General features: G+C 35.4%; 2 protein-coding genes across 2 annotated transcripts; both read right to left on the reverse strand.

The window, feature by feature from the left end:
• Positions 1 to 518: 518 nt before the first annotated feature.
• On the reverse strand, positions 519 to 1,414 carry LOC133039302 (uncharacterized). The gene is made up of 2 exons (XM_061118163.1): positions 1,155 to 1,414; positions 519 to 705 (listed from the first exon to the last, which is right to left on the reverse strand). Exons 1-2 carry the CDS (start codon positions 1,412 to 1,414, stop codon positions 519 to 521), a joined length of 447 nt encoding a protein of 148 aa, XP_060974146.1.
• Positions 1,415 to 10,529: 9,115 nt separating this feature from the next.
• Positions 10,530 to 20,775, reverse strand: LOC115695262 (uncharacterized). Its single transcript, XM_030622340.1, has 6 exons — positions 20,692 to 20,775; positions 11,780 to 11,903; positions 11,494 to 11,630; positions 11,181 to 11,367; positions 10,893 to 11,048; positions 10,530 to 10,684 (listed from the first exon to the last, which is right to left on the reverse strand). The coding sequence occupies exons 1-6, from the start codon at positions 20,773 to 20,775 to the stop codon at positions 10,530 to 10,532; spliced, it is 843 nt and encodes a 280-aa protein (XP_030478200.1).
• Positions 20,776 to 23,508: the final 2,733 nt, after the last annotated feature.

Consider the following 23,508-nt stretch of genomic DNA (forward strand, 5'->3'; position numbering starts at 1 on the left):
ATCCATATTCTAAAATGCGGTCATTACAATTATCCCCCCGTTAAAAAGGATTTCATTCTCAAAGTCTAACCTCAATAGCTCTGGATATTGAGTCCTCATGTCAGACTCTAATTCCCATTTGGCTTCCTCCACCTTGTTGTTCCTCCAAAGCACTTTGACTAAGGCTATGGTCTTGTTTCGAAGAACTTTTTCCTTTCTATCAAGAATCTGAACTGGCTGTTCTTCGTAGGACAAGGCTTACTGTAGTTCAAGGGCTTCGTACTTCAAGACATGAGTCGAGTCTGAAACATATTTCCTCAACATTGAAATATGAAATACGTTATGGACAGCCGATAACGCTTGTGGTAAGGCTAACCGATACGCTACCTGCCTGACCTTCTCGAGAATTGAAATGGCCCAATGAACCTAGGGCTTAACTTACCCTTCTTCCCAAAACGTCTAATACCCTTCACTTGAGAAACCTGCAGGAAAACATGTTTCCCTACCTTAAATGTAATATCTCTGTGCTTCAGATCAGCTTAACCTTTCTGCCTGCTTTGCAAAGCAAGCATCCGAGCCTTGATCTTTTCTATAACTTCATTGCTCTTTTGAACCAATTCCGGACCCAAGTACTTCCTTTCTCCAGTTTTATCCCAATGAATTGGGGAGCGACATCTCCCACCATACAACATCTCATAAGAAGCCATCGCTATCGTGCTTTGGTAACTGTTGTTGTTGGAGAATTCAATTAAAGGTAAGTACATACTCCATGAACCCTCAAAGTCCATGACACAGGCTCGCGGTAAATCCTCTAGTATCTAAATAGTTCTCTTTGATTGCCCATCAGTCTGAGGGTGAAAAGTTGTACAAAACTTCAGCTTTGTACCCATGGGCCTCTGAAGACTCACCTAAAATTTTGATGTAAACTTTGGATCTCTATCTAAAACAATAGATTTAGGGGCTCCATGGAGACGAACTATCTCCTTTACATATAGTTCAGCGTACAAATCCACTGTGTAGGTAATCTTTACTAGCAGAAATGAGCTGACTTTGTGAATCGGTCCACTATGACCCACACTGAATCAAACATTCCCATGGTTCTAGGCAAACTAACCACAAAATCCATTGCAATGTATTCCAACTTCTAATAAGGAAGTGTTAATGGTTACAGTAACCTTGTCCATCTCTGATGTTCAGCTTTGATTTGTTGGTAAGTTAAACACTTGGACACGTACTCTACCACATCTCTTTTCATACCATACCACCAAAAGTAGGGGGTACGTCTTGGTGGTTCCGAATGCAATGAATAAGGTGTGGTGTGGGCTTCATCAAGAATTTCCTTCTTAAGTTCACCAATATTAGGAACACAGACCCAAGCTTTATACACTAACATTTCATTATTCCACATTGAAAAGTCCTTAGGCCGACCAGCCATCACCTCATCTCGAATCTTGATTAACCCAGGATCTTCTAACTATGCCCTTTTGATTCTTTCAAGCAAATGAAATTGAAGTGTCAAGTTGTGCAACTTTCGAATTACAAACTCGATTCCAGCATTAACCATCTTTGACTCCAATTGAGGAGCTATCATTACGGTAGTGAAAACCTACTCGCGGCCTCTTCTACTAATGCATCTGCCACAATATTGGCTTTCCTGGGGTGATATTGAATTTCACAGTCGTAATCGTTAACCATTCCAGCCAACATCTCTGCCTCATATTTAAATATTTCTGGATGAAAAAGTACTTGAGACTCTTATGATCAATATAAATCTCGCATTTTTCACCATAAAGGTAATATCGCCATATTTTTAGAGCAAATACTACAGCAACAAGCTCTAAATCACGCATTGGGTAGCGCTGCTCATAATCTTTCAGTTGACGAGAGGCATAGGCTATAACTTTGTCAGCCTGCATCAGAACACATCCCAGACCCTGTCTGGATGCATCACAGTAAACAACAAACTTTTCTCGATATGATGGTAGAGCTAACACTCCTGCTGTTATCAATCGGTGTTTCAACTGCTGGAAACTTGCTTCACATTTTTCTGGCCATATAAATCATTTATTTTTGTTAGTCAAATCAGTTAGTGGCATAGAGATCTTAGAGAATCCTTCGACGAAACGTTGATAATACCTTCCTAAACAGAGAAAACTTCGAACCTCTGTCACAGATTTTGGCCTTGACCAATTCTTCACTGATTAAATCTTTCCTGGGTCAACCATAATTCCATCCTTTTTGACAATATGCCCCAGAAAAGATACCTCGGACAACAAGAATTCACACTATTTGAACTTTGCATACAACTTATGATCCCTGAGTCACTGTAATACCATTTGAAGATGATGCTCATGCTCCTCTTCTAACTGAGAGTATACGAGGATGTCATTGATAAGCACTATGATGCAGTTATCGAGGAAATCCTTGAATACTCTATTCATAAGATCCATAAAGGCCGCTGGAGCATTTGTCAATCTGCATGACATTACCAGAAACTCATAGTGCCCGTATCAAGTTCGAAATGCAGTCTTACGTACATCTTCTTCTCAAATTTTGAGGTGATGATAACCGGATCGCAGGTCAATCTTTGAAAACACAGTCTTTCCCTAAAGTTGATCGAACAAATAATCAATTTTGGGCAACGGATACTTGTTCTTAATCGTCAACTTGTTCAGTTGCTGATAATCAATACACATTCTAAGGGAACCATCCTTCTTTTTCACAAACTTAAACATAGCTTCCCAGGAGGATACACTGGGTCGAATAAACCCTAAATAAAGCATCCCTTGAAGCTGTAATTTTAGCTCCTTGAGTTATACTGGAGCCATTCTATATGGTTCTTTTGAAACAGGTTCAACTCTAGGTGCCAAGTCAATCACAAAATCTTTTTGTCGTTGTGGCGGTAATCCCAGTAACTCCTTCAGAAATACGTCGAGAAATTCTTTAACAATTCTGACTACTTCAAGCCCAAATGTTTTAGGTCTACTGGTGCCAATCACAACCGCTAAAAATCCTACCCATTCACTGTGTAGTAAATATCTAGCCCTTAAAACTGAAATAATCGGGATCCGAGACCTCTGAATCGATCCAACATAAATAAATGGATCCTCATCCTCCGGCTGAAAAGTTACAATTTTCTACTTGCAATCAATGTTGGCTGAATACTTGGACAGAAAATCCATCCCATGTTTAATGTCAAATTTTGTTAATTGTAGCTCTACTAGGTCAGCACTCAACTCCCTATGTTCGATCGTAACTGACAATAGGGTTCCAAACCCTCTTTCAATAAAATCACATGGCCTACCCAAAAGATCAATTATCCATGTTGCCACATATGAGTGTGTTGCTCTCGAGTCAAATAACACAGTATAAAAGGAGTTATTGACAAGAAGCTAACTTGTCACCACAGAAAGACTGGCTGCAGCATTAGCTTGAGTGATGGCAAACACCCGATTAAGTACGGGTTTTGCCTCTGGCTTCTACTCTTCTTTCTTTGTCTAAGGGCAATCTTTCTTGAAATGCCCCACCATGCAACACTGAAAGCATGTCTTCCGGTTGCACTCACCTGAATTATGTTTCTTACAACGTGCGCACTCAGGGTAAGAGTAACCCTAACGTCCACCTCTGCCTTGGTTCCCATGGAACTGCTTGCTTTGTCCCAAACTACCAGATGTCGGGTTAGCTTTTCTATTCTAATCAGTAGTGGAATAACCACCATCCCTACCATAAATAGAAGTAGGAAGAGTGAAGGTCCCACCAACACTCAGAGTCACTCGGGGCTCCTGTAGAAACTTAACCACATCCTCAGCTCGTAGAGCCCTCTGAACCATCTTCGCATAAAATGTTCCTTCATTTTCAAATTCAGACCTGCTAGGTATTTCTCCTTTTTTTGAAATTTGTAGGCACAATACTCGAAGCCAACTTGGCTAGACGATCAAATTTTGTTATGTATTCAGTTGCTGACATGCCTTCACTCTGCACCAATTCTGTAAATTCTTTTTGCTTGACACTGCGGACTGCCTCATTGTAATACTTGGAGTTAAATAAATCTCAGAACTCTTCCCAGGTCATTACAGTGACGTCTCGGGTGAGGGACACCAATTCCCACCACACAAGGGCGTCTTCCTAGAACTAAAAAGTAGCACATGTCACCTGATCATTTCCAACTACCCCCATGAAATTCAAAATTATTTCTATCACTGTGAGCCACTGCTCAACCTTCATCACATTTGGACCTTCCAAGAACACGGGAGGTGCTTGCTTGTGAAACCTCTCATATAATGGCTCCATACGATTGCCAGCAACAGGTTGTTCTACTGGCATCACAGGAACTACTACAGCCTAAGCTTGTAGTGGAGGCACTGTAGGAGGACCCTACTGCCTTAATCTCATAATTTCTTCATGTTACTGGTGGATACAATCTTGCATTTCTGCCAATCTCTGCTCCCAATCTGGAGAAGCTTGAGATGGATTCACATGTTGACCACCCTAAAACCTACCATGGCCTCTGTCGCGACCATGGGGATTCTAGGAAATTGGATTTCCCTGACCGCCTCTGTTCTAGACCCTATTACCCTGACTCTTTGTATTTCGCTGGGCATCCATTTAATAGGACTTAGCCTGCGAACCCATAAGCCATGCAGGTAAGACAGCGATCATAAAAACTTAATACAGCTTTTATGGATTTTAAGGCAACACATTAAAATAAATAACTATAAACTAATATGCTTCCTAACATGCTTTATAAATCACATATAATACTAAACAAGTACGGGCTTACTGAACTGTGAGCCGAGCTTTCTCTGATGATGATTGTACATGTCATGGCGATCTTCGGTAGACAAACCTGGTAGCTCTCATATCAAAATTGTAACGCCCTAATGCTAATGCACGTTGCAGTGATTTTTAAATTGAAGTGCCATCCTTGCTAATCAAAGAATTTTCCTAAAAACGTGTCAAATTAAAACTTTTAAGATTAACTATGAAATTTTATAAACTTTATAAAAATATTTACAAATGTCGTGATCCCGTTGATAAAATTTTTACAAAATATTAAGAATACCAAAGTTTGGTCGCACAACAACTACAAAATAATAACCCCAGATGTCCCAAGACCAAACACTCCAGGTCATGCTGCCATGACATGTACAACCTCATCCTAGCTCAAGCTCACTCATGTTCAGCCTACACATGAAAGTAGAATTTTGAGTTGACAGACTCAGGAAGAAAAGCATATAACATATCACATAATACCGACTTGTACCTAGGTTCCCATACACCTATTTACAAGGCTTAAAAAACGCGTAAGAACATTCCATACTAGGGTACATCCACTGTACCACATACACTTTGTACCAACAGTGTACGGGTGTTGGTAGGGTTTGTTTCATACCTTCAATATCACTAAGTATTATACCACACACACCCTGTACTTCCCATACTTGTCCTGGTAACACCGTAATGTACTCTTTAAACAATATACACTATACCAATACACTATGTACCATATCCGTACGAATGTTGGTAGTGTAGCAACCATAACAAGTATGCATATACATTTCACACATACATACATTCGCATATATATCACATATTATACGCTGCTCTTACCTCTTTTCCAAATTCAAGTGAGTTGGCCGACCTGAACAGAAAGTCTCATGCTGGATAGATGCCCTAATCACATATTAAAACTGGGTAAACCACACCTCAAAACCCGAACCTACAACTTAAGGTTTTGATATTACTAAATGGAACCCCAATACCCTAGGAAAGAGGAAATCACCCAACCAAGGGACTAAAATGGACACGAATTGAGGAAATGTGTTGTCCGGAGAATTTTCCAAAACCGATTAACCGATTTTATAGGTCCTGACAAACCAGTTAACTGGTTTGCACCAGGTTTTCCTAAACATTTCACAACCTGCTCAAAACATTTCCAATTGCCACCAAACTTTCCAGAACACCTATAATGACCTTACACAATCATTTCCAATCAAAAGAACCCAGAAAAGCACACAAACTTAGAATATGCCATGGATGAACCAAGCTTGAGTTTTCCAACTCAAACTTGTGCATCCATGCTACCAAACCTCCAAACTGTAATAAAACAACCAAACCAACTCTAATTAAGCTTCAAATTCAAACCAAACATAAACCAAACCCTAACAACCCCTAAATATCCTATATGCATAACTAACCAAAAATAAAGCTTTAAAAACACATGATTAAGGGTTCTAGGGTTACCTTAGCTTGATTCCTACTTGAATCCTTTCTGAATTTTCCAGAAAAAAGGTTAAAGTTGCTGGTTTTTCTCTAGTTTGGGTTGGCCAAACAAGGAGAGAGAGAAAGGAGGATGAGTTTTTCCAATTTCTTGATTTTTTTTCTCTATAAGAATGAAGATTAATGAATTAATCTTTTACTGAAAATAGTAATGGCTAGGTTTCAACACCCTAGGCAGCCACCTAATTTCTCACTTGCCTAATTACTAAAATACCCCTTTTGCTTAACTTAGGCAATTTAAAGTTTTGGGGTAAAATGGTCAAAACCATAACCACGCTCAAACCCAGTATTGTACTTGTTTTCAAAAAATATCACACTAAGAAAAAGGTTCTAGACTCACTCATGTGATTAAAATAGTCATCCATTGTATTTTCCCTTGTCGCCGAGCAAAAATTACAAAAATAACATAATTTAAATGTAGCTCAAATAATACACCTAGAGTTTAAACAAATTTTCGGAATTGAGAAATTATAACTCTAATGTCCACTTTTAATGATGGGACCCATAGTTAAATAAATTCACAAATAACTATATAAATACCCATAATCAATGCTAATTGCCTTTACTAATCCATATTCTAAAATGCGATCATTACAATATTAGTGTAAGTGGAAGTTTGTTCGGTTTTCTACCCTACATAAAACTCATTTCAATATCATCAGATTTACTAATTAATAAAAGATCAAAAATATCCTATGTTGCATGGTTTGAATGATTTATTTCATGATTATATATTTAATATATAAATTCTCCTAAGTCTAGAACATATATATTTGTTCATGATTATAGTGTTGTCAGCACAGTAGAATATAATCATGATTATATGTTAGAAACGTTTAAGCCACGTGATTTGTCAATACACTGGATTTAGACTAACAAGATAATCAGTGATAAGTTATAGTTACACCTTGGACAAGTGTTATCTCCTTTCTAGGAAATTGGCAAAGTTTACCAGTATCGGATGTATGGAGTATGAATTGGATTGGATCGATATTGAACTTAGATAAGATATCATAAACTTACCGTTATATCTTTCTAAGTCATTATCACTGGTTGATCTTAGGTCTATAGATCTTAATCCTGATATGGTTACGTTCGATCTTAATTGTATTATTTATGTTCTTATAGTTGTTCGTTAAAGTCTAGTCGACTGAACACTTTCATCTTAGGAACATGGTAGTTTAATTGAGTGGGAGCGCTAATCATAGATATAGAATCTATAGCTTCTATAAGTATTTAGAAGTAAAAGAATGATTTTCTTCGAGCTTGGCTTGATAGAGATATATGATTGAGATCTCATTTAAGTAATTATATTAGTTTACTGAAATTTCATTTATAAGTAGCTAAGTGTTTTAAGGATAAAACACATTGAAAGGTAGAACGGTAAATTTGTCCCTATTCAGTGAAGATCATCTATAGAGGATCTTTGGCTATTAGGATTGTAACAATGGATAATCATAATGCATCTATATCTTGGTACATATAGAGCGTTCAATATAATTGAGAGTGCAATTCTGAATCTATAGTGGCGCAAGGAGGAATTAATAAGTTAGGAAATTTACTTGGTAATAGATCTTCTTATTAGAAGCTCGCTTTTATAGGCACATGGTCCCCTCACTAGTTGAGATAATATTGCTTGTAGACTCAATTAATTGGTTTTAATTAATCAATTATAATTCTAAAATGAGACTATGTCTTACTTATGAATTTTCATTAAGCAAGGGCTTAATTGTGAAGAAAAGAAGTTTTGGGGTGTATATGTTAATTAAGAGACTTTGTATGGTCTAATTAATAAATAATATAAATTGTAATTTTATTTGATAATTAATTATAATTATTAAATAAATAGTTTTGACATTTATAGGATTGAAATTGGAAAATATGGTTTTATGGAAAGAAGAATAAGTATTTGAAATAAAGTGGCAAAGTTATAACTAGTAAAAGGCCATTTAGTGGCCGGCCACTATGTGTAATTTTTGCACAATATTTTTTTCTTTTTTAATCCTTCTAATTCAATCCTAAGCCTTAGTTGAAACACTATAAAAGGAACATGTTGCTCTCATTCTCATCCAATCGTTTCAGCCTACCAAATCTAGTTTCTAACTGTGTCACACAATTAGTAGATGAGAGACACCTTCTATAGTGATTTTGAGCCTCCTTCATTGTTCTTCATAATCGACCCATAGTGATAGAGTGTCATGCCCACACATACCAAGTCAAGAATTCAATCATAGTGCGGAAGACGGTGGTAACCAATGCGAAGGAGAGAAAGAGATCCATACTCAAATCTTGATAATACTCTTCGATAGAAAGGAACACGGGTTAGATATCTGAGCGAAATGAGTCATATTATTCTGCTACAATCAATGTAAGATTTTCTAAACTCTTATGTGTTTAATTTCATCATATTAGAGATATTCACATTTAGGATGTTAATTCAACATACTTTTTAGTAAATCTAGATCCTAGTATAATATTCCCAACACTAGGCACTAAGAATGCCTTTTAGCATTTATCTAAGAACAATTCATGGATTTTTCCTTGACTTTTGCCAGTAGTATATACGTATCCGCCAACTTTTGAGGTAGTATTGTTTTGCCCCCTATGTGGCAAAGTAAGTATTATTTTACCCTATGGATTTTTGACATAATATTGTTTTGCTCTTATGTGGCAAAGTAAGTATTATTTTATCCCTATCTTTAACATTGTCAAAATTAACCTAAGCAAATATTTTTTATGAACATATTAGTTTTTACTATAATTATTTAATTAAGGCACCCTACTTTTTAATAAAATTAACATAAATTATATTTTTAAGACCTATACTTTGTTTTATTTTTTTACTCTTACAAAACCTATTATTCAAAACATAAATTTTCACGTGAAACAAAAAATTATTAAAAATATTCATTATTTTGTAAAAAACTATAAAAGAAAAAATATTAAAATGCGTAAATTTAATATGAAAAAAATTAATAATGTATAAAAATGAAAAAAAAAAGTATTAAAAAATAAATTAGTTTAATGTTTATAATGAATGGAGTGCCTTTATATATTTATAGGATGAAAATATATGAGGAAATTACACTCTATACCCTTTTTATATTGTCTTCTTTTATTTTTACCTTCTTTTTTAAAATCTATTAATTTTACCTCTTTTTTTAAACATTATACCAATTTTGCCCCTGTCACTTCAAGATACTCTCCATGTGATTCTCTTATGTAAGGGTATTTTAGGTACAATACATATAAAAAGAGGTATGTTTCAAATAAATATAAAATTGGAGGTAAATTTGATTAATTGATGAATAAAAGAGTCATTTTTCAACTTACCCCAAAATATATTTACTTTTTTTTACATTTATAATAAAACGAAAAAAATGAGATTATACTAATAAAAAGAGTAAATTGTTCTTGTTCAAAAAAACAAAACAAGCTGTGCATTGTTCAAAATAAAAAAAAAAAAACAAGTACCCTTTTAAAAATAAAATTAAATATGAGAGTGCATTATAAAATAATATTTAATTTTTAATATAATAATATTTTAATGTCATCCAATTAGTTAGGGAAAATACTAAATTTAAGAAAACTTATTTATTAAGGTATAAAATGTTTTGGTAAAATATATATATATAATTATTATAATAATAGTATTTTACATGTTTTGAGATTTGTCAAATATTATTTATATAAAAATTATTTATTTATGTTAAAAATATAAATATAAATATATTCTCACTATTTATTGAGGATTAAATGTAAAAATATTAAAAATAAGGTAAAACAATACTAACTTTGTCATATAAGATCAAAATAATGCCATGTTAAAAGTGGGAATAAACTAATATTAGTGACAAAAGTGAGGGGGAACATTTACTAAACTGTATCTAGAATCAGAAATCAATTGGATGTGTTTACAATATAAAATAATTAGAAATAATATTTTATTATGTTCTTTACTAAACTGTCCAAAAGAAAATCAGAATTACTTTATTTGGTTTACTAGGAAAGGTAATCTGAATGGTAAAATTTGACCAAATTGTGATTGTTAAAAAATGTAATTATTTTATTCAAAACACAAACAAAAGGCAGTTGCCGAACACAACCGCTCAAAAGGAAACTACAAGCCCTTAATTACATTTTGGATATACATATCCCTCCCCTTTAACCTGTTCAAGAAAATGCTGAGAAATCAATATTTGACACCATACTTAATTTCCCTACTAATAAAACCAGCAGTAGCTTTTAAAACAACAACAGTTCCTATTTTGCTAAAGAAAATCAATGACAGCAGCCATTACAACATTCATCAACCTATCTTGCAAACAATTCATTGGTTTCTCACACCAAATCTTCCACTGCTCAGAACTACTTGGCCAGCAAGAATAACCAAACCAAGTATTTACATCTAGCATCACCTTTTTGGCTAAACAAAACTAAAAGAAAATGTGTTCGTGAGTTTCTAAATGAGACTCACAAACAGGACAGTTATTGTTAAGAGTTGGTTGTTAATGGCCTGCCAACAAATAAACTTGTGCTTGGGAACAATCAACTTGTGCCAAATCTTAGGAGCATAATCAATTTTTCCAGTAGATATAAGAGGATTGTAAAAAAAAAATTAGCTTTGAATTTACCATTCTGACTTGCACTATCAAGAGCATCCCAATCAATTGAATCCCTGAGTCTCAAAATCTTCTTGAAGTACCAACTGTCGTCTGCCTTAAAAGGCAGCTGCCAAAAATCACAGCCTTTGAGGTAGATGGAGTTGATCCATTTAACCCAAATGTTATCTTGTTTTTCAGAGATAACCAATATATTCTTAGCCATAAGAGCAATTTGTCATTTCTTCCCTTCTCAAAAACCTATTCCACCAAACTTTTTTGGGAGATAGATTTTTTCGCAAGAAGGAAGATGGAATTTACTTCTATTTCCATTAACCCTCCAGAGAAAATCTCTACAACTCTTGTCAATTGCAGTCGTCACCTTTTGAGGGAGGATGAAGAGATTCATCCAAAAGTTTCTGATTCCCAAGAGAACAGAGTGGATTAGTTGAGCACGCCTAGCAAAAGAAAGGTTCCCAGTAGCCCAATTATGAAGGTTCTTATTAACCTTGTCAAGAATACAAACACAATCTGAGATCTTTTATTTGGTTGGCCTTAGATTAACACCCAGATACTTAATAGGAAAATACCCATCTTCCATACACATCATATTCAAAATAGCCCTCTTTCTAACCTCATTGACCCCTCCAAAGTAAATGGCAGACTTGCTCATGTTAGCCTTCAACGCAGTAGTATCGCAAAATGGAGTAAAGGCTTCATGGACTAACCTCACAGAGTTCTCATTACCCTTACAAAAGATGATCAGATCGTCTGCAAAGCATAAGGGACAAGCTTAAGCTGCTTACACAGCAGGTGAAAGCCAAAACCCTCTTTTCTGGAATAATAGAGCAAGCATCTGGTCAGATAATCCATAACAAGCACAAATAAGAGAGGAGAGATAGGATCTCCTTGGCGCAGACCTTTTTCACCTTTAAACTTTTCCTGGAGTCTACTATTCATCATCAAATTGTAGTAAGTACCTTTGAGACAAATAAGGATCCAATTGATGAACCTTGCAGGGAATACACAACCCTTTAAGTAAATCTGCAACGAACAACCAGTCAACAGTATCATAGGCCTTTCTCAAATCTATCTTTATAATGCATCTGGCCAAGATGTTCTTCCTAGTGTAACCTTTGAGTAGATCTTGGAAAATCAGAATTTTATACGCCAAGTATATTTTCTTAACAAAAGCCCCTTGATTGTTATGAATAACAATCGGGAGGATTTCAAACAATCTGGCACAAATAATTTTACAGATGCACTTGTACAAGGTGTTGCAACATGCTATCGGTCTATAATCAATCGCATCTTTAGGATTGTCAATTTTAGGCACAAGAGAAATGTTCGTTTCATTGAGCATACTTGCCATCAAACCATCTTGAAAGAAACCCAACACACCCTTAGAAATATCCTCCCCACTCTCATTCCACAACCGGTTGAAGAATCCCGAACCAAACCCATCAGGTCCCAAACTCTTAGAAGAGTGAATCTTTTAAGGATTTTTGCTTACATTATTTTGTCTTAATTTCAATACTTATTTTAATTTTATTTTTATAATTTTTTTTTAAATTATGTATAATTTTTTTCTAATTAAATTTCATATAATTTTTTATTTTAAATTTTTTAAACATAATATTTAAAATATAATTTATTTTTATTTCATTTATATTTTTAAGAATATGAGTTGAAAGAAAAAAATTATAAAAAACTAATATAATTAAAGGGAGGAGATTTCAATGGTTACATTAAATATGTAACCATCATGGTTATATTTTTTTTAGCTATATGATTACTATTAAATGATTATGATTAATTTGAAAATTAAATAAAAATAAATAATAATTAACTTATAACTTGATAGTCACCTAATAATTTATTTTTTTTCTCAAAATCTTTAATTAAATTAATTATAATTATTAATTAATTTATTACTAAATAAGGATCTTTAGTATTTTTTTTTTTTGCCCTATTAAAATTTTTATAGCAAAACTCTTTATAATTGAAAATTATGCACATAATTTCATAATTAAAATTTTATTACATATAACTTAATTTAACATGTGCGTAATTTTTCTCCCGGAACTTTGACATGTACTAAATCATGGCCCCTGAACTTTTTTTGCCGTTAAAAATTCCCCCTGAACTATTAAGATTGTTAAATTTAAGGACTTTTATCTAATTTTAGTAAAAAAATTCTAACATAGATGAAAGTTGAGGGGGCATGATTTAATACAAATAAAAGTTTGAGGGGCATGATTTAGTAGATGTCAAAGTCTAGGGAGCATGATTTAGTACTTGAAACAGTAAAATTGAATAAACTTAGACAAAAGTCCTTAAATTTAACAATCTCAATAGTTCAGGGGGAATTTTTAACGGCCAAAAAAGTTCAGGGGGCATTATTTGGTATATGTCGAAATTCGGGGGGAAAAATTGCTAATTAGCCTTAAAATTATTACACTTATTTATTTAGTTTATTTTTATTTAAATAGGTTGAATGTATTTTCCAAAAAAAAAGCTAAACTCCTCCCTCTTTCTTTTTGGATAAGGAGTCAATTATTGAAAAAACCAAGCCATAGTCAAAAAAAAAAAAAAAAACAAAGCCAAGTTCCCCCAGAAAACAAAACAACCTCAAACTCGAAAAGAAAAAGTCCTCCCTCCTTGCTTCGACTTGTTTTGTACAAAATTGAAGGACCCTTTCACTTGAAGACCCTTCACTAGTCCTCTATTATATTTATGAATTTTTTAGAAAAATCTAAGAGCAATTTCTAATTTAAGAAAAATAAAAATCAAACATCAAAAATAGAGAAACCTATCTTCGTCCCTATCTTCTCCCGTTGCTTTCTTTGATTTTCGTCGTTGTCTTCAATTTCTCAGCAACAATATAATACCCTAAGGTTTATGAACTATATTATTATATAGTATGCTTACTCTGTCAATTTGTAGGTATTTTCTAACAAGTCGGTGTAGTATAGTCACAACCGGGTATTTCGGACTGAATCGGGTTCAGGGCACAAAATACATTTTTGGGATTTAATTTTTGCATTAATATAATAATTGAGGAAATTTGAAATATTGTGTTATGTTTATTTGATTGAAATGACTATATTTCCCTTGTACATATTTGTGTGGTTAGTTTTGGCCTTGAGGGTAATTTGGTCATTTAGCCACCTATTCTATTTTCAACAAAGGGAAAAATCAGATTTTTGTTAATTGGAAAATCACAATTTCTAGGTTTGAATCCCATAACCTCTCTCTCTCTCTCTCTCTCTCTCTCTCTCTCTCTCTCTCTCTCTCTCTCTCTCTCTCTCTCTCTCTCTCTCTCTCTCTCTCTCTCTCTCTCTCTCTCTCTCTCTCTCTCTCTCTCTCTCTCTCTCTTCCAATTTCATCCAATTTTGAAGAAAAGCTAGGATTTTTTGGTGTGATCTTGCTTACTTGGAAGTTTTGAGGATTTGACGTAGTTATTTTGAATTAGTTCTCGATTAATTTCTTAATTTAAATACTTGTTGATAATGCTTGAAGGTGTTCTTGATGTTCTTGTGAGTTTTGATGCATGTTGGTAATTTGAGGTCATATATATGTAATTATTTGTATATTTTAGCTATTGGGATTATATAGTTGCATTTAGATTGTGTTGTGTGATTTTAAGATTAATCCTTATTGTTTAAATTCAGGGTTGGGCTTTGAGTTTTTGGATTTTCTTTGAAGGTTTGAAAACTTTGAATTCAAGCTTATGAATTTTATATAATAGTGTGATTTGTGATTCATGCTTAGTACTGTTGGGTTCAAATTTCTTATTTTATTCTTGTTGGGGTTCTCTTTTTGGTCCCAAAGTTAAGTTGAGATGATGTGGTATTAAATTTGAGGTTGTGCATGATTTAGTTAGCTTTGGTATGAATTTTAGATAAAAATTTGAAGTTTTGAAAAATGGCAATTTTTGGGGGTTTCTAGGGCCCTCACCGCGGCCATGACTAGGCTCACCGAGGCGTAGGCAACCTGGTAGTTGCCGTCGCAGCCATAGCCTTGCTCGCCGCATGAGACCTTGTTTCCCCGAGAAATAAGAGTTTTTATTTTTGCCATAAATTTTTACTCGGGACTCTGTTTAGACGTTCTTGATATCGTTGGAAAGCTCGTTTCAGGCTCTATATGCTTATTTGTAATTGAAATGCAAATTATGTGATTATGTGAAAGTGATATTTAGGATTAATCCTATGTAAAGACCGCTTAGCTTTAATTTGGAAATTACCAGATAAATAGGGTTTAATTATGAAACTTTCATATTAGTTATGAATTATCATTTTACGGAGATTTATTTGAATTCAGAATGCATTTTATATGTCATATATGGAATTTCATATTTTTGCATGTTTTGTGCCCAGTAACATTGGAACGCGGCATTTGCCTATTAGAATCACATCTTACTATTTTTAGTATTGCGGGGCAATATAGTTAGACATTGAGAATGTCGGGATTAGTCGAAATTTTATATTTGACAAAAATACCCCTAGGTGGTTTTATGACTTTTTGGCTAAGTGAAGGGCAAATTGTTCCTTTTGCCAAAGGTTTATTTTTGTCTTTTAGTGAGAGATTTATGGTTTTGTGATCTTATTTTTAAATATCTGTTATTAATTTAATAAAAATATTTTTATCCTTTTATTTTACAAAAAATCAAAATTTGAGAAAAAGAAAGAACACTCTCTCTCTCTCTCCCTAGCCAAACTCTCTCTCTCTCTCTCTCTCTCTTTTGAATCCTATAGAACCAGCTAGGGTTTTGGTTTTTCTTCACCAAATCCAGTGATTTCTAGCAAGTTCTAAGTAGATTCAAGCTCAAGGTAAGCTCCTAGCATCTCTCTCTTTAGTTTCTTGGGTTTTAAGTTAAGAAATTATACATGATTTGTAAGTGAAGGTGTTGTAGTTGTTGTTGTTGTATGATGTTATTTTCTGGAGTTAGATTATGGTTAGATGTGTTGTTTTGAGCTATTTTTTGTGGTTGTTATTAGGTTTGAGCAAGCTTTGAGTTTAGAACTCAAGCTTGGCTCTTTAAGGGTGGAATTTGTTTCTCAGCATCTTATAGTGTTTTATAGCTTTGGATATGTTCTTTATAGTCTAAATAACAGGTCTGGAAGGTTTAAATTAAATTGGGGTTGATTTGAATGAGTTATGAATTTTATAAACTTTCTAGCACTGAACCGGTCGACCGGTTCACTGGGACCTGTAAGAATGAAAATTCTGGTTGGTCCCTAGGAAAACTAGAATTCTAGTTGGGGAACTGGTCTACCGGTTGGGGAAGTTATGGAAACCCTAGTTTTTCCCCTTTTTACGATATTAAGGTATTGCCATATTATTTATTGATAGGGAAACTTTTAGTTTCAAGTTTAAGTCCCTGAAAAGTGACTTAGCGTGTCACTCACCAGTTTTACGAATAATGTGATTTAGGGGACTGTAATTCGTCGAGCAGCTGCTCCACTCAGGTTGGCCGGCACACCTAAATTTGGTAACAAGGTAAGATTAGTATAATGATATGCATATGTATTTATATGTTTACTGTGCATGTTAGTTGAGCCTGTTAAATTGCATTAGAAATGTATGTTGGCTTTTGTACTATTCGACATTATCACATTGGTACATTTAGAGTACAACTGGTGTACCGAGTATAGGCTGATATTATGGTCGATAGTACCGTACTACTTGACAGTATCACATCTGTACAGCTAGTGTATGACTAGTGTACCGAGTATAGGCTGATATTATGGTCAATAGTATTGTCGTACGAATGTTCTAGACTCAGCCCCGTGCGGGACATGGGGATAGGGTTATGATTGGGGGTATGGGCGTCTGATCATAATACGGGTGATTGCTATGTTATTGTTTATGCTTTTCTTACTGAGTCTGTTGACTCACAATTGCTATTTCCATGTGTAGGTAAGGGCAAGGCTAAGGCTGAGCAGCCGTGAGAGCGAGCAGATGGAGATTGTACATGTCGGGACAGTTAGGCCTGGAGCGTACGATCTTTGGGACATCAGGGCTTATTTTCATTTGTCGCTAAGCGACAAACTTTTGTTTATGCACAGTAAAACTTTTGTAAATATTTTTGTAAACGGGATTGTGGAATTGCATATGTATGTTATTTTACGTTTATAATAATTAAGCAAAATTTTAATTAATCACTGTTTTACCCGAAATTCGGCAAGCAGATCAGAGGAAGACACGTGTCGAGCTAGAAAGAATAAAGAACTCAAACACGTAATCATAATTACACTTTAAATTGAATAACTTGTTAAAAGCACAATTAACAGAGCATGTTTACAACTCGGTTGACTGAACACTCTTATGCGAGATAAAAATGTACTAACTGTTAACCTGTGCCCCAATGAGAAACCATGTAACTTCAAGTGTACAAGACGAGGCACTAACCTCGTTACGTGGTGGAGATATAATGACAACAGAGATACTTAGCGTATAATGCATGGTATACTAACTAAGTATAAATAGATGGGTGAATAAAAGTGAGAGATAGCGAGGCATCCACCTTGCCGTAAGAAGGTCTGGACGTGAAAAAGATCATATCGTCACCAGAAACTTCAGTTCTCAGAATTAAAGTAAAAGCATTGTCAACCTCGGGAAGACATATGACGAGCTCCCGCTCGTCATTAAGGTTAACTCAACTCCCTTCCCAGCGAGGCATTACAATACGATAAGGCTTACCATATATCTTTAATACTCATTCATTCTGGCCTAGTAAAAGCGGTATATTCATAGCTGTGTGAAATTTAAATAAAAACTGCGTTTACTCAGCGTGATGTGTAATCAGATCCCATGATTCCAAAGGATAATTATTGTAAAAAGATTACATTCTCTAATTAACTGCCTACTATGTGATTATAAATAGTGGCAGGTAAGATGAAAAAGGGGACGGAAAAAATGATACAAAAGAAAGGCCTTGAGAAACTATCAGAAATCTGAATAAGATTAACTCGTGGACTATGCAGATCTTTGACTGCAAGACCACGTAAAAAAACCTGAGTGTTCATACTTTTTATTTTACAGCTTATATTTTTTGTGTGTGAGCTCATCACTATTAGGCTCAAATTTGGTTAACGATAATCTGCGTTAACAATTTGGTGCTTTCATTGAGAGCCTTTGTGAAAAAAGCTCAAAAAAAGGCTCCTAACATAAAATTAATGATTGACAACGAATAAGATAGTCCTCATGAAGAAATCAATCATCGTCTTGGAACGAGCCTCTGAGTCTTCAGGGAACTTTTGATTCATCACTAGAACCGGCCACTGGCTCTAGGAATACCCAGTTTTAGGGGCTCAGACTCAAAGGGCCTAGGATAAACAACGGCCGATCTTGTCCTAATCAGGTTGATGAAGATGGCGCCTACGACCCAACCAGGTACATACCTATCGTTGAGTTAGAAAACTGCCATCTTAGACGCCGTTGGTGGAAGCAAACTGGCGTAACGCCGAACTAGAGCGTGAAATAGTCGTAGTCAAGGCGGCACAGTAGAATAGTTCCAAAAATCAACCTGACCTTGGAGAAAGAGATTCACGAGGCAAACCTTGCAACTGGCAAACCAAGGGGTAGGAGACAACCAAAATATATTCCCAGAACTCTAAGGAGAGGCAACCTGAGCAAACTGGGGAAAGTCTGGGAACACAACCTAGGACATGTGGAACACCAATCGAAGATCGCCAACCCTCTCCAAGTTCATAAGAAAGGAGTTCTCACAAACCCCTATAGGGAGGAACAAGGTGAATTATACCTTAAGAGGAAGAGCAGAACGAGAAGAGGTGAAGGATACTGCGAGGCATACAGTATCTCATAATCGATCAAAGTGAGGAGGAGGGAATTTCATCGCAACGATGATCAAAAAAGCATAATGTAGCATATAGGAAGAGCAAGGTCAGACAGCTGTCACGACCGGTGTCACCTAGGAGAACATTTGAGCTCGAGAAAACTTGATCTTCATCAATGACTTGGTCCAAAACAAAAGGATTTACTCCATTTACGAATGGGCAAGTTAGAGAATAAGTTCAGAAGGCACCAAGTCAAGGAATCCGGAACGCGATCGGGGTATGATTCTATTGAAGAATTTGAGTCAGAAGCCTCAGGATCAAAGAGGGGAGACGATTCCAAAAGGCTGCTCAAGGATAAGAAACAGAAGAAACACAATAAATATAGACCCCTTTATGCTGAATATACTAAGCTTAATGAAACTCAAGAAAATATATATCTTGTGCATGTACAGGAAGTCATTTTTACCGAGACAAAAACCATGAGACATGCGAGACGCAAAAAGGACCCAACAAAACGATGTGAATACCATGGAGATATTAGTCACACCACAGAAGAGTGTCGTCAGTTGAAGGATGAGATAGAAGGTCTCATAGCGTGAGGACACTTCCAACAATATGTAAAGGGGTAGGGCAATGCCCATGATAAGCTTGATTTGCCTAGTAACTCGAGTGACTAGGGATTATAACCATCCTCTACAGGAGGAAGGGACACTTCAGTTATCTCGAGAGGGAACACGTCACAAGAGGACAAGTGGCAGTTAATCCGGTAAAGCAATTAAGTAAAAGAATTGCAAAATGAATAAATATTGGCTTGCTATGGTCGTCAACAAGAAGCATTTAAAGACAAACTGTTAAAACCAGGAGTAGTTTACCTGGAACCCCAAGATATGACAAGGATTGACCCTGGATATTGGAACAATTGTGGGAGTATGTCAGGGACTGAACCTAAACATCAAAACACATTCTATCAAAACTAGATGCTTTTGGAAGATTGATAAAATAAACAATTGAACTGGAGAAGTTATTATGAGATTAATGATTGTAAATCGCATCTCTGATGTAATATTTTGAACTTCAGTTGTGAATAAAATAATCATTTCTTTCAACAAGTAATTATAAAACGTAGACCCTTTAAAATTACTTGAGGGTCATATTTGTATGATGAATCGGAATTAATCTAGATATACATAATACAATGCAAACCCATCACTTCAAAAAAAAAAATTGAAAAACATTTTAAAAGGTCCTCGACCAAACCATTTTGACAAAAGAGTGTCAAACTCTTATAACTCCCTGACTAAAGCTTTTTGACGAGAGAGGGGTCGAATCGTTATAACGCCTTGATCAAACCTTTTAGGAGAGAAAGGGATCAAACAACTGTAATTTTTGGTTTAAAAACTATCTGACAAGAAAGGAAAACCAAAAGTTATAACTAGCACATAAAGCTGAATACTAACGGCTCGCACTAAGGGAAAGTATTAAACGAGACATCAAAGTGTCTTGAAAAAATACTTAAACCCAACACATGGGTAGAAGATCCAACTACTCATGTAAGCAATCAAGATATATACAAAGTGACAAGGTCATTAAAAATATATTTGAGTTTGCTTGAAATAAGATTATTTCTGATGATAGCGAGGCAGAATTAATGACTACTCGCAAATCGAGGGAAGGGCAAATAAGCTGCTCGTGCATAAAGTAGGTTATTAACTACTTAGCGTCAGAGAAAAATACGAGCAATAGAAACCCCTAATAAACTTTATGCATGTGATTGTTTAGATTGTGAGTGAAACGCAAGCAAACATCTACATGTTAAAAGTATGAGGCATTAAAAAGCAAAGTTGGCCACCCAACTTCGCAAATCTATCTTTACAAAAACTGCCACTAGGGACAAACCATTGTCTCGGCCAAAAGGCCATTTTTTTTAGAAAAAAAGAGACGCATAAAAAGAATATATGTAATAAAAGGGGGAAATAAAAATCAAGTCTATATGGGGGAGACTTGGATGGATCTTCTTCTCCTTCCTCTACCTCAGCTTCTTCCTCCTCCGCCCTGGACTTCTCGCAGAACGCCAGAGTTTCCTCTTCCTTTTCCTCCAGGAAGCTTGTGTCCATATTCGGATTCACCATCCAAACTCAATACACAGTACGAAGGCCAACCTTGTTGCATCGTCATGTGGTCTCGATCTCCTTCTCAGCGAGCTTCTTTTCAAATTCATCAGCTTAGGCCTTGATGGTCTTCTCGGCTTCCTCTTTTGACTTCTCAGCTTCTTGTTTAAGGCAGGTGATTCCCTACTGACTTCGTCCCTTTGCTTAATCACAACCTTGCATTGGGATAGTAATTTCAGTACCTCGCCCTCCATGTATATAAGCCGCTCCGAGATTCGTCGATTAGAAGCGAAAGAAATGAAAGAAGCCTGGAGAATTGCAAACATATGAATATGAAAGAAGTACAAATTAGAAAAAATAATAACAATAAGGCCAACTTACCATGAAGTTGTAGTCCAAGCTATTCGAAAGCATCTCTTCTTGACTCCCAAGATTGATGAGATTCCAATCAGGGGGAAGCAGAGTTTGAAGTTTACGCCAGCAAGCAACCCCATACATTTGGGCGAATTCAAATCCAGCCTCTCCCACTGCGGCCGACAAGGTCTCAATGGCCTTGCTTGAGGAGGCGGAAGCATGGGCTTTCTCAGGACGAGGAGCGTTGGTGTTAGAAGTAATTGGAAGAGGAACATTTTCTTGCGTCTCGGTATCAGAAACCTCGAGATCGATAAGCTTGGCCAATGACTTTTTCTTGTGGGTGGTGGTTTTCCTTTGCCTCTTGGGAGGAACCACCTTGCCAATTGTAGGGACGTCAGGGTTGGTTCCCCTCTTCTTCCCTTTTTCATGCATGATATCTTCAAAACCTTCCATGTCTGCAAAATAAAATAAAGTGTTATAATTATTAAAAAGGTAGATGAAAAAAGGGAGGAATACAAGTTACCACCTAAGGGATTTACCGAAGTCACTAGGGGCGAGCTATCGCTAGAAGAAGTGGTTGAAGGACCATAATATCAACTAAAATCCCTACATCCTAAAATCTTGAATATATCAAACGGCTCGATGAGTTCTAAACCCCAGCTCGCGTCTATGTGATTTTCCCTATCTGTCATAGTGCCATATTGTTCAGCTATCCCATAATATGACTCATGACAATTAACCTGGACGTGGAATCTAGGGTAACAGCTGTCAAACTTATGAGTAATTTGATCTACGAGAAGGGACTCCCAAATGTAAAAATTAAGGCAGGAGTCTCTAAAGGTGACTAGTGTGTTACGTGAAGCCCTAAGTACTGTTGGAGACCAACAACATTTATTACCTCAGGATGATCCTGTTGGAAATTATTTTACTAGGATCTAGATTTACTAACAAGTATGTTTTATTAACATCCTAATATGAATTCTAAAACAATAAAAATAAACACATAAAGTTTAGAAAACCTTACAGTGGGTGCAGCGGAATAATATGACTCCTTCCATTCAAATCTCTAGCCCTTGATTCCTTTCTGTAGCAGAGCATCACCTTGATCTGAACCTGGATCTTCTTTTCTCCTTCTTTGATGCAGAATTTCCATACTCTTACATACTATGATTGAGGTACCACTTGATGTGTGTGGGCACGACTCATCTCACAAGGATTTCAAAATTTTTCTCTCTTTTCTCTCTTAATTTCGTGTGATCTGAAGCATGAAGAGAAGAGAACAAGGGCTGCTATATATAGGGAAAAGGGAGAGCACAACTTTCCAAATAAGCAGTTTCCTCTTTTACTGTGTAATTGATTAACTGCCTTATTTAGTGTGATCCACCACTTTCCTATTATTGCTAGGCTTTTATTAGCAATTACATGACAATTAAAATTGAAAATAATAATTGGAAACACACAAAGAGGTGGCCGGCCATAGGGTGAAATAGGCCTCACTTGGATTTTGCAGTTTCCTCAATTTTATTTCTATTTCTCCAAAAATGTCATTTTTCCAATTCTAATCATTTAAATGCCAAAACTAATTATTTAATAACTAAAATAGATTATTAAATAATATTGTCATTTAAAATAATTATCAATTAGACATACATTGTCTCTTAATTAATAATTAAACCTAGAAACCCTTTTTATTTACGATTTCATCCTTACTTAGTGAGAATGCATAAAGTAGACATAGTCTAACTTTTAGAAGTATAATTGATTAATTAAAATCAATTAACTGAGTCTTACAAGCAGTATGGTCTCAACTAGTATGGGGACCATGGGTCTATATAACCAAGCTTCCAATAAGTCGAACCGAATTTACCAAGTAAATTCCCTAACTTATTAATTCCTCATTGAATCCACACTTAGAACTTGGAATTGCACTCTCAGTCATATAGAACGCTCTATATGTTCCATGATATAGACACGTCATTAGTTATCCATTGTTATAGCCCTAATGTGATCAATGATCCTCTATATAGATGATTTACACTGAAAAGGCACTACTGTTACCGCTACACCTTCAATGTATTTTATCCTTAAAACACTTAACCCTGTATAAATGATATTTCAGCTAAGTGAAATGAGATCTCCACCATTTATTTTCGTTTGGTTAAGCTCGAAGGAAATCATCCTTTACTTTCTATTTGCCAAATAGAAGCTATAGATTCCATATTTATGTTAGCGCTCCCACTCAATTGCATTACCGTGTTCCCAAAATGTACATATCACCCTGATCCAAAAGTAGGCTTAACTAACAAATCAAAGAACACGAGTAAAACTCTTGAGATTGAACCTAACCATATCAGGATTAAGATCATTTGATCTAGGATCAACAGG

The sequence above is a fragment of the Cannabis sativa genome, chromosome 6 (genome assembly GCF_029168945.1).
Source record: "Cannabis sativa cultivar Pink pepper isolate KNU-18-1 chromosome 6, ASM2916894v1, whole genome shotgun sequence".
Taxonomy (NCBI): Eukaryota; Viridiplantae; Streptophyta; class Magnoliopsida; order Rosales; family Cannabaceae; genus Cannabis; species Cannabis sativa.

Bases quoted from the DNA above. Each gene is read 5' to 3' on its own strand.
- LOC133039302 (XM_061118163.1), bottom strand. From the start codon at position 1,414: ATGGCTGGTCGGCCTAAGGACTTTTCAATGTGGAATAATGAAATGTTA. The intron at 706-1,154 runs GTTACTGTAACC...CAACAACAACAG, and splicing joins GAACATCAGAGATGGACAAG to TTACCAAAGCACGATAGCGA.
- LOC115695262 (XM_030622340.1), bottom strand. From the start codon at position 20,775: ATGGACACAAGCTTCCTGGAGGAAAAGGAAGAGGAAACTCTGGCGTTC. The intron at 11,904-20,691 runs GTAGAGGAAGGA...TGTTCGTTGCAG, and splicing joins CGGAGGAGGAAGAAGCTGAG to ATTTACTTAAAGGGTTGTGT. The intron at 10,685-10,892 runs GTAAATTCAAAG...AGTTTTGTTTAG, and splicing joins TGATAGTGCAAGTCAGAATG to CCAAAAAGGTGATGCTAGAT.